Source organism: Bombina bombina, chromosome 2, assembly GCF_027579735.1.
Source record: "Bombina bombina isolate aBomBom1 chromosome 2, aBomBom1.pri, whole genome shotgun sequence".
Taxonomy (NCBI): Eukaryota; Metazoa; Chordata; class Amphibia; order Anura; family Bombinatoridae; genus Bombina; species Bombina bombina.
Genome location: NC_069500.1, coordinates 771,821,967 through 771,838,213, shown reverse-complemented (window position 1 = coordinate 771,838,213; position 16,247 = coordinate 771,821,967). Strand labels below are relative to the sequence as shown.

At 40.7% G+C, this 16,247-nt stretch overlaps 1 protein-coding gene across 3 annotated transcripts in view; it reads right to left on the bottom strand.

Annotated features, from left to right (window-relative positions):
- Positions 1-16,247, bottom strand: part of GATAD2A (GATA zinc finger domain containing 2A) — a 477,099-nt gene that overhangs the window by 312,987 nt on the left and 147,865 nt on the right. For all 3 annotated transcript variants that reach the window (XM_053702923.1, XM_053702922.1, XM_053702921.1), the window contains exon 2: positions 3,634-3,899. In XM_053702923.1, coding sequence (XP_053558898.1) covers positions 3,634-3,890 — 257 coding nt within the window. In that variant the 5' untranslated portion in view covers positions 3,891-3,899. The remainder of the gene's footprint in view (positions 1-3,633; positions 3,900-16,247) is intronic.

Sequence of the window (16,247 nt, the reverse complement as noted above, 5' to 3'; positions counted from 1 at the left end):
AGAAACCGCCCCCTCGACCTTGGGGACTGTCTGCCATCAGTCCTTTCTGGGGTCGACTATAGGAAAACAATTTTATAAATATGGGGGGAGGTACTAAAGGTATACCGGGCCTGTCCCATTCTTTACTAACAATGTACGCCACCCGCTTGGATATAGGAAAAGCTTCGGGGGGCCCCGGGGCCTCTAAGAACTTTTCCATTTTACATAGTGGTTCTGGAATGACCAGATAATCACAATCATCCAAATTGGATAACACCTCCTTAAGCAGAGCGCGGAGATGTTCCAACTTAAATTTAAAAGTAATCACATCAGGTTCAGCTTGTTGAGAAATGTTTCCTGAATCTGAAATTTCTCCCTCAGACAAAACCTCCCTGGCCCCCTCAGACTGGTGTAGGGGCCCTTCAGGAACCATATCATCAGCGTTCTCATGCTCTACAGAATTTTCTAAAACAGAGCAGTCGCGCTTTCGCTGATAAGTGGGCATATTGGCTAAAATGTTTTTGATAGAATTATCCATTACAGCCGTTAAATGTTGCATAGTAAGGAGTATTGGCGCACTAGATGTACTAGGGGCCTCCTGTATGGGCAAGACTGGTGTAGACGAAGGAGGGGATGATGCAGTACCATGCTTACTCCCCTCACTTGAGGAATCATCTTGGGCATCATTTTTACTAAATTTTTTAATGACATAAAATACATATAGTTAAATGAGAAGGAACCTTGGTTTCCCCACAGTCAGAACACAATCTATCTGGTAGTTCAGACATGTTAAACAGGCATAAACTTGATAACAAAGCACAAAAAACGTTTTAAAATAAAACCGTTACTGTCACTTTAAATTTTAAACTAAACACACTTTATTACTGCAATTGCGAAAAAGTATGAAGGAATTGTTCAAAATTCACCAAAATTTCACCACAGTGTCTTAAAGCCTTAAAAGTATTGCACACCAAATTTGGAAGCTTTAACCCTTAAAATAACGGAACCGGAGCCGTTTTTATATTTAACCCCTTTACAGTCCCTGGAATCTGCTTTGCTGAGACCCAACCAAGCCCAAAGGGGAATACGATACCAAATGATGCCTTCAGAAAGACTTTTCTATGTAACAGAGCTCCACACACATGCAGCTGCATGCCATGCTGTCCTCAAAAACAAGTGCGCCATACCGGCGCGAAAATGAGGCTCTGACTATGATTAGGGAAAGCCCCTAAAGAATAAGGTGTCAAAAACAGTGCCTGCCGATATAATCATATCAAAATACCCAGAATAAATGATTCCTCGAGGCTAAATATGTGTTAATAATGAATCGATTTAGCCCAGAAAAAGTCTACAGTCTTAATAAGCCCTTGTGAAGCCCTTATTTACTATCTTAATAAACATGGCTTACCGGATCCCATAGGGAAAATGACAGCTTCCAGCATTACATCGTCTTGTTAGAATGTGTCATACCTCAAGCAGTAAGAGACTGCACACTGTTCCCCCAACTGAAGTTAATTGCTCTCAACAGTCCTGTGTGGAACAGCCATGGATTTTAGTTACGGTGCTAAAATCATTTTCCTCATACAAACAGAAATCTTCATCTCTTTTCTGTTTCTGAGTAAATAGTACATACCAGCACTATTTCAAAATAACAAACTCTTGATTGAATAATAAAAACTACAGTTAAACACTAAAAAAACTCTAAGCCATCTCCGTGGAGATGTTGCCTGTACAACGGCAAAGAGAATGACTGGGGTAGGCGGAGCCTAGGAGGGATCATGTGACCAGCTTTGCTGGGCTCTTTGCCATTTCCTGTTGGGGAAGAGAATATCCCACAAGTAAGGATGACGCCGTGGACCGGACACACCTATGTTGGAGAAAGTGAGACTAAAATAATGTGAAAAAAAGGTGGAGACAAAAATGACGCCCACATTTTTTAGCGGCAAAAAAGACGGCCACATTATTGGCGCCTTAAATTTTTTGGCGCCAAGAATGACGCCACATCCGGTAACGCCAACATTTTTGGCGCAAAACGTCAAAAAAAATGACGCAATCACGAACAACTTCCGGCGTCAAGTATAACGCCGGAAATTACAAAAAAAGTCTGCGCCAAGAATGACGCAATAAATTGAAGCATTTTCAGCCCCCTGCGAGCCTAACAGCCCACAGGGAAAAAAAGTCAATTTGAAAACAATTTTTAAGTTAAGAAAAAATTGAATATTCATATGCATTAACCCAAATAATGAAACTGACTTGTCTGAAATAAGGAATATTGATCATCCTGAATCAAGGCAAATCTAAGTTTAAAGACATATATTTAGAACTTTATATAAAAGTGCCCAACCATAGCTTAGAGTGTCACAAAAAATAAGAGACTTACTTACCCCAGGACACTCATCTACATATAGTAGATAGCCAAACCAGTACTGAAACGAGAATCAGTAGAGGTAATGGTATATAAGAGTATATCGTCTATCTGAAAAGGGAGGTAAGAGATGAATCTCTACGACCGATAACAGAGAACTTATGAAATAGATCCCGTAGAAGGAGACCATTGAATTCAAATAGGCAATACTCTCTTCACATCCCTCTGACATTCACTGCACACTGAGAGGAAAACCGGGCTCCAGCCTGCTGCGAAGCGCATATCAACGTAGAATCTAGCACAAACTTACTTCACCACCTCCACGGGAGGCAAAGTTTGTAAAACTGAATTGTGGGTGTGGTGAGGGGTGTATTTGTAGGCATTTTGAGGTTTGGGAAACTTTGCCCCTCCTGGTAGGAATGTATATCCCATACGTCAATAGCTCATGGACTCTTGCTAATTACATGAAAGAAATAGGCCCCGCCCATCTCACTCAATGTCTCTACAGCCTCAAAGAACCGCACCAGAGCAGTTTTAAACTAGCCGTGTGGGTTGTGAGAACCAAAAATAAGCCAAGTGTACCCTCAATAAAGTTTGCCCACAAAACGTTAACAGCACTCCCAGTTCATAAAAACGTTTGCCCACAAACATTCAAAACTCAGTGTCAACCATTTTTTAACTAGCCCCTTATGCAAGCTTAGTAATGCCTTTCAATAGCTTAGGATTACTGCTTACCCTTACCCTCATGGGGATACTGTCAGCCTTTCTGAAATAGTCTCTCCAGAAAAAAATGACTGAACATACCTCACTGCTATAAAGCATGAAAACGTTCCTCACACTGAAGTTTCATGTACCCCTCAGCCTCTGTGGGAACAGCACTGGATCTTAGTTACAAATGCTAAGATCTTCATCCATCTGCTGCCTGAGAGTAAATAGTACACACCGGTACCATTTAAAAACAAAAAACTCTTGCTTCAAGAAATTAAAAACTAATATTTTATCACCTCTTTCACTTTACCCTTCCTAGTACTTAGAGTAGGCTAAGAGAATGACTGGGGGGTGGATCTAAGAGAGGAGCTATATAGATGGCTCTGCTGTGGTGCTCTTTGCCACTTCCTGTTAGCAGGAGGATAATATCCCACAAGTAAAGGATGCATCCGTGGACTTGTCGTACCATATAGAAGAAATAATTAAGATATAATCAAATACATTGCAAATAAGTTTCATTATTCATAAGAAAGGGTTCCCTTTACGTTACATCTATCAGCATCCATAAAAAACAAAAATACCTTTTTGAGGTGCTCATATCCATTGGTTCATCTCCTGTCTGTAACTCCACTTTAATAGTTGCTTTTACTTCCCCACCCTTCAAAAGACCAGGAACTTTGCTAACTCCATGTTCAGCCCTCATCAGAAGATCAGTGTCTGATTTTATATCCAAAAGTCCTTTCTCCAGTTTGATCTTTTTACTATCAAAGTCATTCGGGATCACCTCTCTCTCTAGAGCCCTCTTCTGACTCCGTGTCCGACAAGTTTCATCCGCCATGGCGTTGTTCTGTCAGAGAGAGAGGCATTTAGTGTGTTAAAAATCAAATAAAATATTCACACACACACAAAAAAAAAAAAAACACACCAACTTAAAAGGCAACATACAATAGCCTACACACAATCTGACAAAATTAGAGCCCTGACTAGGGAGCCACTAGAGTCTTGGTGCTATTTTGCAGAGTACAAGTTCAGTTTACAATTCAGGAAACAGGATCACTACTCCAAAATTGAGTGACAGAGATTCACAATTTCATTGAGATGTGATGTAAGTCAACCCGGAATAAGACACAGTTGTAAAAATATTCAAACCTGAAGTCATAGGAAGCAATTGGTTAAAACATTAACAACTAGATGCCAAATCCCCATAAAGACTAAAAATTTAAACCACGTACACAGGTGTCAGGTTTAGAAACAACTAAGTGGCAAACATTAAAGGGGTATGAAACTATCATGATTTAGATAGAGCATGCAATTTTAAGCAACGTTCTCATTTTCCAATGTTATCAATTTTTCTTCGCTCTCTTGGTATCTTATTTGAAAAGCAGGAATGTAATGTTAGGAGCTGGCCCATTCTTGGTTCAGCACCTGAGTAGCGTTTGCGGATTGGTGGGTAATTGTAGCCACCCATCAACATGCACTTCCCAGGGTGCTGAACCAAAAATGGGCCTGCTATTCCTGCTTTTCAAATAAAGATACCAAGAGATAAAAGAAAATTAGAATGCTGCTTAAAATTGCATGCTCTATCTGAATCATGAAAGAAATTGGGTTTAAAATAAGCTCTGGTCATGCCTTTGGTGCTATTCAACACAAACTGATGGCCCCCAAAGAAATAATAAATTATTAAAATTATTATTTTTATTTTTTTATTATTATTTTTATTATTATTCGCTCAGGAATGTTTTCCATTCCTTGCACATGTGAGGTTAAAATAATATAATGGATGGGTATTCAACAAGGCTTATGCATCCCACTTACAAAGGCATCATGTTAAGCAATTAACTGTAAAACAACTGCTCATTCCTATAGTCTATAAGCCAGCTTTGTGCATTAGCAGGGGTTGCATGTGAGGTCATGAATATTATCCAACAGGTAACTCAGTATAGTAGATGGTGATTTCCCCTTACCTCCAAATATGCTCATAAAATAGAAAGAAAGAAAAAAAATGTATACGATAAAATATAAAGCACACTAAAGAACCATACATAATCCTACCATCTCAGAAGAACATCTAACTCTCCTCAACACACCCATCTCAGAGACAGAAATAGTAAAGACCATAAATACTCTGCCCCTTGACAAAACCCCTGGTCCGGATGGACTACCAGGAGAGTTTTACAAACTAGTGAAGGAAGAGGTGGAGGTAACACTTACCACTCTCTACAATAAAATCATGAAAGGTGTGGAAAAGATCTCTACCCGCTTCACAGAAGCTAACATCTGTGTAATTCCCAAGGAAGGAAGAGACAAATTACTCACCCAATCCTACCGCCCAATATCCCTGTTAAACCAGGACTACAAACTGCTAACCAAGATCCTGGCGGATAGACTCGCAATAACCCTACCCACACTGATACACCGAGACCAGACGGGATTTGTGAAGGGTAGATCCTCGGTATTAAACATTCGCAAGCTCCAATTTATACTGACACACTTCTGGAATCAGGCTGGCGAAGGAGGGAACTCAGACATAGATGCCTGCGCCCTACTTATAGACGCGGAGAAGGCCTTTGACATGGTCCTTTGGGACCATCTTTTTAACACCTTAGATAAATTCGGTATCAAGGGCCCTTTCGCATCCACAATCAAATCCCTATACGCGAGTCCACACGCCTCAGTTTTGATTAATGGCATTCCCTCACCCCCATTCCAATTGGGCAGGGGTACAAGACAGGGCTGCCCGCTGTCACCCCTCCTCTTTGACATTGCCATCGAACCCCTGGCTATCAAGATTAGAGCAGAGTCAGAAGGACTGTGGGTGGGTAAAGTCCAGTGCCATCTGTCCCTCTTTGCAGACGACATGATTCTGTACTTACAAAACCCAAAAACAAACATCCCACACGTCATGCAAATCATACTCCAGTTTAGTCAGATCTCAGGCTACAAGATAAACGCGGACAAGTCAGAGTTAGTCTGGCTACTCCCAAGAGCACCCTGCGCTACCCTACCATACAACTTCAAACAAGTTACCCACTCTTTCAAATACCTGGGAGTCAAGTTATCCCATAACCCCGGAGAGTGGTACCACCTAAATTACCGTCCCCTGATAAAAGACCTCCAAGAGACATTGCTCAGATGGAGTAACCTCCCGGTAGCATTACCGGGTAGGATAGCCCTCGTCAAAATGATCATATTCCCGAAACTCTTGTACTTATTTCAGATGATACCTCATTACATCCAGAAAGTGGATACACAAACACTAAATAAAGCGATGCTCGCTTTTATATGGGCAGGGAAAAAGCATAAAATAAACTCGTCTAGACTGACGGCGGAGATCAATTCAGGAGGCTTAGCTGTCCCCAACCTCGAGGCATACTGTGAGGCAGCCCAGGTCAAATATGTACTGGACTGGTTGACAGAAAAAGGACACTTCACATTGCCAGATCTTGAAAAGCAGGCTACGGCTCCATGGTCCCTACAGGCGCTCCCACATATGGCACCGTCAAGCACACTCAAGCTAACTAGAAATTACCCACTAATATCTCAGCCCCTCTCTACTTGGTGGAGACTATGCAAGAGATCCCGATTTGACCCTACCTATACAAAATACCTCCCTCTGAGAGGTAACCCAGGATTTCCCGCAGGGATTGATTCCCCAGTGTTTTCCACATGGGAGACTAGGGGGTTGACTGCTGTGTCCCAACTGATAAATGGGTTGGACATGAAGGTCAAGCCCTTTCAAGAACTACAAACCCAATTCAATCTACCCCGCACACACCATTTCGCATACCTACAAGCAAGACACTACATCCAAGACTTACTAGGACACATAGAACTTACTGACCAAAACTCTGACGTCAACAGACTGCTACATATGACAATGCAAGGTAACACGTCTATCTCCCCAACTTACAGACTGCATATGAAACAGACGAATGTAGCCACGATCACGCATATCAGTGACACATGGACACGCACCCTAAACACTGAAATCACACCAGACGTAATACAGCGCAGCATACAAAATACAAGAGGAGCAACTTTATCAGCAACTACTAGAGAATCACATAACAGACTGTTGCAAGCAGCATACATACCACCTAAGACATTCAAAAAATGGAGGCCAGAAACAGAAGGTCACTGTAAGAAATGCAAAGCAGCAGATGCGGACCTGCCCCACTTGCTGTGGCTATGCCCTAGGATACGGAAATTTTGGAGCATGACAGCATATTGGATAAAATCCACGTTCCACACTGAACTGACAATATCCCCCAGACTGATAGTGTTCCTAGAGATCCCGACTTCTACACCTAACGCCCTTAAAAAAATGATCACTATCATCATCTTACAAGCTAGGAAACTTATATTCAAAAATTGGTTGAGCCCGAGGTCACCCACACTATCACAACTCAAAACAAACATCCAGACACAGCTTACATATGAAGCGGCAGATGCCCTGAGAGATGTACAACTGAGAACCAGACCCTTTCTGAAAAAATGGGAGCCCTACATACACACTCTACATACCACTGTGCAAACACAGCTTTTATTCCCCCTTAGAAACACTGAGATCCTCTTAGAACAACACCTGAGAGGTAAATGGGGTTTTCTGTATGAAGAGAAACATGAAACATGAAAGATGAGTTAGTAGACATCTGCCTACACAATGCAAAGTCTGTCTTTCTGCTACTGCCCAGGGGAGAACAAAAGACCTAACTATGGGAGACGGTCAAGATCCAAACAGATCAGTGCGGAGAGAAGATCAGATTCAACTCTGATTGTTACCGTTATGATGATTATTATTTGTATCAAGTTAGTATTGAACGCTGTACTGTTGGGAGGAGTTGGGGGGGGAATGAGGGAGGGATGGGAGGAAACTGAGAGAAGAAAAAGGAAAAGAGGGATTTATCATGGACTATTGCTGCAAAAAGAACAACTCTTGGGACACAGTTCGTAGAACTTCCTTTTTGCCTTAAGAGAAAAACTTGGAAACACCTGCTGAGAGACTGTATGTAATATTACCACTCGTAACAAGATAGACCTAGTTTTGCAGTGTAAACACTTAATTGTAACATGTTTTTTGTTTGCCATTGATCTGTGACCCATGAGAGAGACATCTCCACATGGTAACCCTTGTTATGATAAATAAAAGTTTTAAAAAAAAAAAGCACACTAAAGAAAGGGACGGGCAACAAGCAAGTCAAATTGCATTGCTGGAAACACAAACATATGCACTTGATTCAGTGGTTTAGTCTTAAATCCTGCTTTAGGGTCACTAACCTCCTAATATTTCCAACCTAAGTAACAGTCCTAACTGCCTCTAATCTGCACATCACCTACAACATGCACCCTCCAATTAAGGATTTACAGTGCAGATTACTGGGTTACTGGTGGGTTAGTCTAACTTGAATTAGAAATATACACACTATTCAAAATCTAAAAATAGATGGCAAAAAAAAAAAATTTTTGAGACTACTAAAAAACAACTTAATGCCATAACAAAAAAAGCAACAAATTATGCATACCAGATAATTTCCTTTCCTTCTATACAGGGAGAGTCCACAGCTGCATTCCTTACTTGTGGGAAATACTGAACCAACTTTCCAATTTACTTCTATTTAATTTGCTTCCTTCTCCTGTTATCTTTTGCGGTAAGGTTTATCTAGGTAAGTTCATGAGCAGCAAATAACCTAGGTTCTAGCTGCTGATTGGTGGCTGTATATATACACATACACATACACATACACATACACATACACATACACACACATATACATATACACACACACAATTCAAAAATAGTCAGGCACTTTTCCGGTGTTAAATCCAAAGTTTTCCTTTTATTGTTACGTTTCGGGGTATTTAGCCCCTTCCTCAGACAGAAAAATACATATAGAAACTACATCAAACTTACCCTCCTATATACCCCAACAAGTGCAAATGATTGAACACCGGTGTGTCGGATCGGGGTACAGAGGATACCACCCACATTGTGTTTTTGCCTCTGCATATAACAATACTGTATGTTTAAAGTGCATGCGTTTTGTACAGTCATTGACATTTGCAGTTAATAACATCTATCTCTGAATGACATCTAATTGGTTGCCAGCCACCAATATGAGATTGATTGAATAATCACTTACAGAGTATATGTTTTCAATGATTACAATTAGACTTGTGCATTTCTCATTTGCTTTGATCCAGGTGTCTTGCCGTAATTGGCCATTTGCACATGCGCAATATCGCAAATGGGACGCCGATCCGACACACCTGTCTTCAATCATTTGCACTTGGGGTATATAGGAGGGTAAGTTTGATGTGCATTGTATATGCATTTTTCTGTCTGAGGAATTGGCTAAATACCCGAAACGTCACAATAAAAGGAAAACTTTGGATTTAACACCGGAGAGTGCCTGACTTTGAATTGTAGATACGAATGTTCAGGAGCACCCTGTATAATTGCCTTATTATTTTGGAGAGTTGGTCTATATTTGTATGAAGTGATATAGATATAGATATATATCTCTTATCTTGCAGACAAACCCTTATCCAAACCATCCTGAAGGAACTGTAAAATTCTATGAATACTAAAAGAATGCCTGGAGAATTTATGAGAAGAACACCATGAAATGTAAGTCTTCCAAACTCTATAATAAATCTTTCTAGAGACAGATTTACGAGCTTGTAACATAGTATTAATCACTCAGTAAGAGAAACCTCTATGACTTAGAACTAAGCGTTCAATTTCCATACCTTCAAATTTAATGATTTGAGATCCTGATGGAAAAACGGACCTTGAGATAGTAGGTCCGGCCGTAACTGAAGTGGCCAAGGCGGGCAACTGGACATCCGAACCAGATCCGCATACCAAAACCTGTGTGGCCATGCTGGAGCCACCAGCAACACAAAAGACTGTTCCATGATGATTTTGGAGATCACTCTTGGAAGGAGAACTAGAGGCGGGAAGATGTAAGCAGGATGATTACACCAAGGAAGTGTCAGTGCATCCACTGCTTCCGCCTGAACATCCCTGGACCTGGACAGGTATCTGGGAAGTTTCTTGTTTAGATGAGAGGCCATGAGATATATCTCTGGAAGACCCCACATCTGAACAATCTGAGAAAACACATCTGGATGGAGAGACCATACCCCTGGATGTAAAGTCTGGCGGCTGAGATAATCCTCCTCCCAATTGTCTACACCTGGGATATGCACCGCAGAGATTAGACAGGAGCTGGATTCCACCCAAGCAAGTATCCGAGATACTTCTTTCATAGCTTGGGGACTGTGAGTCCCACCCTGATGATTGACATGAGCCACAGTTGTGATATTGTCGGTCTGAAAACAAATGAATGGTTCTCTCTTTAGTAGAGGCCAAAACTGAAGAGCCCTGAGAGTTGCACAGAGTTCTAAAATATTTATTGGTAATCTCACCTCTTGAGATTTCCAAACCCCTTGTGCTGTCAGAGGTCCCGAAACAGCTCCCAAACTTGAAAGACTTGCATCTGTTGAGATCACAGTCCAGGTTGGCCGAACAAAAGAAGCCCCTTGAACCAAACGATGGTGATCTATCCACCATGTCAGTGAGTGTCGTACATTGGGATTCAAGGATATTAATTGTGATATCTTTGTATAATCCCTGCACCATTGATTCAGCATGCAAAGCTGTAGAGGTCTCATGTGAAAACAAGCAAAGGGGACTGCGTCCAATGCTGCAGTCATGAGACCTAAAACTTCCATGCACATAGCCACTGAAGGGAATGACAGACTGAAGGTGCCGGTATGCTACGACCAATTTTAAACGTCTCGTCTGTTAGAGACAGAGTCATGGACACTGAATCTATCTGGAAGCCTAAAAAGGTGACCCTTGGTTGGAGGATCAATTTACCAAAAAGTTTCTTGATTCCTCAGACATGTATCCGAAGAAACAACACTAGTTTATTCGTGTGAGATTCTGCAGTATGTAAAGACTGAGCTAGTACCAAGATATTGTCCAAATAAGGAAACACTGCAATACCCTGTTCTCTGATTACAGATAGTAGGGTACCCAGAACCTTTGAAAAGATTCTTGGAGCTGTTGCTAGGCCAAATGGAAGAGCAACAAATTGGTAATGCTTGTCTAGAAAAGAGAATCTCAGAAACTGATAGTGTTCTGGATAAATCGGAATATGAAAGTATGCATCCTGCAAGTCTATTGTGGACATATAATGTCCTTGCTGAACAAAAGGCAAAATAGTCCTTATAGTCACCATCTTGAAAGTTGGTACTCTTACATAACGATTCAAAAATTTTAGATCCAGAACTGGTCTGAATAAATTTTCTTTCTTTGGTGCAATGAATAGGTTTGAATAAAACCCCAAACCTTGTTCCTGAGGAGGAACTGGCATGATTACCCCTGAAGACTCCAGGTCTGAAACACATTTCAGAAAAGCCTGAGCTTTTACTGGATTGACAGGGATGCGTGAGAGAAACGATCTTCTCACAGGAGGTCTTACTTTGAATCCTATTTGATACCCTTGAGAGACAATGCTCTGAATCCAATGATTTTGGACAGATTTTATCCAAAAATCATTGAAAAACCTTAATCTGCCCCCTACCAGCTGAGCTGGAATGAGGGCCGCACCTTCATGCGGACTTAGGGGCTGACTTTGGTTTCCTAAATGGCTTGGATTTATTCCAATTTGAGGAAGGCTTCCAATTGGAAGCAGATTCCTTGGGAGGATGATTGAGATTTTGTTCCTTATTCTGACGAAAGGAAAGAAAACGGTTAGAAGCCTTAGATTTACCCTTAGGTTTTTTTATCCTGAGGCAGAAAAACTCCTTTTCCTCCAGTTGAAATAATAGAATCCAATTAAGAACCAAATAAATTATTACCTTGGAAAGAAAGAGATAGTAATCTAGATTTAGATGTCATATCAGCATTCCAAGATTTAAGCCACAAAGCTCTTCTAGCTAATACAGCTAAAGACATGGATCTAACATCAATTTTGATATCAAAAATGGCATCACAAATAAAATGATTAGCATGTTGCAGTAAGCGAGTAATGCTAGATATGTCAGGATCCAATTCTCGTTGCGCTAAATTCTCCAACCAAAAAGTTGAGGCAGCCGCAACATCAGCCAAAGAAATAGCAGGTCTGAGAAGATGACCTAAATATAAATAGGCCTTCCTTAGATAAGATTCATGCTTCCTATCTAAAGGATCCTTAAAGGAAGTACTATCTTCCATAGGAATAGCGGTACGTTTTGCAAAAGTAGAAATAGCCCCATCAACTTTGGGGATTTTTTCCCAAAACTCTATAGATTTTGCTGGTAAAGAATACAATTTTTTAAACCTTGAAGAAGGAATAAAAGAAGTACCTGGCTTATTCCATTCCCTAGAAATCATATCAGAAATAGCCTCAGGAATAGGAAAAAACCCTGGGGAAACCACAGGAGGTTTAAAAACAGCATTTAAACGTTTATTAGACTGAACGTCAATATCCAAAGTAATTAACACTTCTTTTAATAAAGAACGCATATACTCTATTTTAAATAAATAAGTAGATTTGTCAGTGTCAATGTCTGAGGAAGGATCTTCTGTTTCAGATAGATCCTCATCAGAAGAGGATAAATTATTATGTTGTTGGTCATTTGAAATTTCATCAGCTAAATGAGAAGTTTTAAAAGACCTTTTACGTTTATTAGAAGGTGGAAATGCAGACAAAGCCTTCATAATAGAATCAGAAACAAATTCTTTAAAATTTACAGGTATATCATGCACATTAGAAGTTGAAGGAACTGCAACTGGCAATGTACCATTACTGATGGAAACACTATCTGCATGTAAAAGTTTATCATGACAACTATTACAAATGACATTTGGTGAAATCATTTCTACACTTTTACACTTAGCTTTGGAAGAACCTATGTCAGGCAGCAATGTTCCAGCAGAAACTTCTGAGACAGGATCAGATTGGGACATCTTGCTCAATGTAAGAGAAAAAACAACATATAAAGCAAAATTATCTATTTCCTTATATGACAGTTTCAGGAATGGGAAAAAATGCAAAAGCATAGGCCTCTGATAGAGAAATAAGCAAGAGGCAAACATCAATGGGGTATTGAAATAATGAAAAAAATTTGGCGGCAAGTATGACGCACAACGTAACAAACTTTTTTGGCGCCAAAAATAACCGGAAATGACACACTTGCGTCACTAATGACGCCACCGTGAGAAAGATCTCGGCGTCACGTATGACGCCGGAAATGACGAAGTTGCGTCATAAACTTATTTTTTCGCGCCCAAAAATATTTTCGCGCCAAGAATGACGCAATAAAGTTTAGCATTTGACGCACCCGCAGGTCTAATACCCGCAATAGCAAGAAGTAGTCAATTGAAAAAAAAACTAAACCCCAGGTAAGAAATACATTTCTTAAAATGTTTAAATTCCCCAAATATGAAACTGACAGTCTGCTGAAGGAAATACATGAACCTGGCTCATGGCAAATATAAGTACAATACATATATTTAGAACTTTATATAAATGCATAAAGTGCCAAACCATAGCTGAGGTGTCTTAAGTAATAAAAAACATACTTACCAAAAGACACCCATCCACATATAGCAGATAGCCAAACCAGTACTAAAACAGTTATTAGTAGAGGTAATGGTAAATTGAGAGTATATTGTCGATCTGAAAAGGGAGGTAGGAGATGAATCTCTACAACCGAAAACAGAGAACCTATGAAATAGACCCCCGTTAGGGAAATCATCGTATTCAAATAAGTGATACTCCCTTCACGTCCCTCTGACATTTGCTGTACTCTGAGAGGAATCGGGCTTCAACAATTCTGAGAAGCGCATATCTACGTAAAAATCTTAGCACAAACTTACTTCACCACCTCCATAGGAGGCAAAGTTTGTAAAACTGAATTGTGGGTGTGGTGAGGGGTGTATATATAGGCATTTTGAGGTTTGGGAAACTTTGCCTCTCCTGGTAGGATTGTATATCCCATATGTCACTAGCTCATGCCAGTTACATGAAAGAAATATCAGGGTGAAAAAAGGTGCCAGAAAAATAAATTAAAATTTAGGGCCGCCCATTGGAGAGGATGGCCGGGAGCTGTGGACTCTCCCTGTACAGAAGGAAAGGAAATTATCTGGTAAGCATAAATTAGGTTTTCCATCTTAATACAGGGAGAGTCCACAGCTGCATTCCTTACTTGTGGGAAATTATACCCAAACTCCAGAGGACACTGAATGCTAACAGGAGGGTAAAAAAAAAGAGAGGCAGTCCCTAATCTGAGGGCACCACAGCCGGCAAAACCTCTCTCCGAAGGCTGCTTGTAAAATTTGGAAAAAGTATGTAAGGAGGACCAGGTAGCCGCCTTACAAATCTGATCCATAGAGGCCTCATTTTTAAAAGCCCAAGAGGAAGCCACAGCTCTCGCAGAATGAGCCATAATCCTTTGAGGCTGCTTCATAGGCTAGCAGATAGATTTCCTTATCTTTTTGGTTGAGGAGTATTAACAGGCCCTCTGACCCCGACGCTTCCCAGAATAGATACAGAGAAGTTTGTCTAAATTCCTTCGTAGCCTGAAGATAGAACTTCAAGGCACGAACCACATCCAGATTATGCAGTAAATGTTCCTTCAATGAAGGATTTAGGACACAAGAAAAAACATAATTTATGCTTACCTGATAAATTTATTTCTCTTGTAGTGTATCCAGTCCACGGATCATCCATTACTTGTGGGATATTCTCCTTCCCAACAGGAAGTTGCAAGAGGATCACCCACAGCAGAGCTGCTATAAAGCTCCTCCCCTCACTGCCATATCCAGTCATTCGACCGAAACAAGACGAGAAAGGAGAAACCATAGGGTGCAGTGGTGACTGTAGTTTAATTAAAATTTAGACCTGCCTTAAAAAGGACAGGGCGGGACGTGAACTGGATACACTACAAGAGAAATAAATTCATCAGGTAAGCATAAATTATGTTTTCTCTTGTTAAGTGTATCCAGTCCACGGATCATTCATTACTTGTGGGATACCAATACCAAAGCTAAAGTACACGGATGATGGGAGGGACAAGGCAGGAACTTTAAACGGAAGGAACCACTGCCTGTAGAACCTTTCTCCCAAAAACAGCCTCCGAAGAAGCAAAAGTGTCAAATTTGTAAAATTTTGAAAAGGTGTGAAGCGAAGACCAAGTCGCAGCCTTGCAAATCTGTTCAACAGAGGCCTCATTTTTAAAGGCCCAGGTAGAAACCACAGCTCTAGTAGAATGAGCTGAAATCCTTTCAGGGGGCTGCTGTCCAGCAGTCTCATAGGCTAAGCGTATTATGCTCCGAAGCCAAAAGGAGAGAGAGGTTGACGAAACTTTTTGACCTCTCCTCTGTCCAGAGTAACCGACAAACAGGGCAGATGTTTGACGAAAATCTTTAGTAGCCTGTAAGTAAAACTTCAAGGCACGGACTACGTCCAGATTATGCAAAAGACGTTCCTTCTTTGAAGAAGGATTAGGACACAATGATGGAACAACAATCTCTTGATTGATATTCCTGTTAGAAACCACCTTAGGCAAAAACCCAGGTTTGGTACGCAGAACTACCTTGTCTGAATGAAAAATCAGATAAAGGAGAATCACAATGTAAGGCAGATAACTCAGAGACTCTTCGAGCCGAGGAAATAGCCATTAAAAACAGAACTTTCCAAGATAAAAGTTTAATATCAATGGAATGAAGGGGTTCAAACGGAACTCCCTGAAGAACTTTAAAACTGTTGCTCCCCCGTGGAGCTTAAACTTGGTTCTTAAACACAGGCTTAATCCTAACCAAAGCCTGACAAAATGCCTGGACGTCTGGAACTTCTGCCAGACGCTTGTGCAAAAGAATAGACAGAGCAGAGATCTGTCCTTTTAAAGAACTAGCTGATAAGCCTTTGTCCAAACCCTCTTGGAGAAAGGACAATATCCTAGGAATCCTAACCTTACTCCATGAGTAACTCTTGGATTCACACCAATAAAGATATTTACGCCATATCTTATGGTAGATTTTCCTGGTGACAGGCTTCCGAGCCTGTATTAAGGTATCAATGACTGACTCTGAGAAGCCACGCCTTGATAGAATCAAGCGTTCAATCTCCATGCAGTCAGTCTCAGAGAAATTAGATTTGGATGATTGAAAGGACCTTGTATTAGAAGGTCCTGCCTCAGA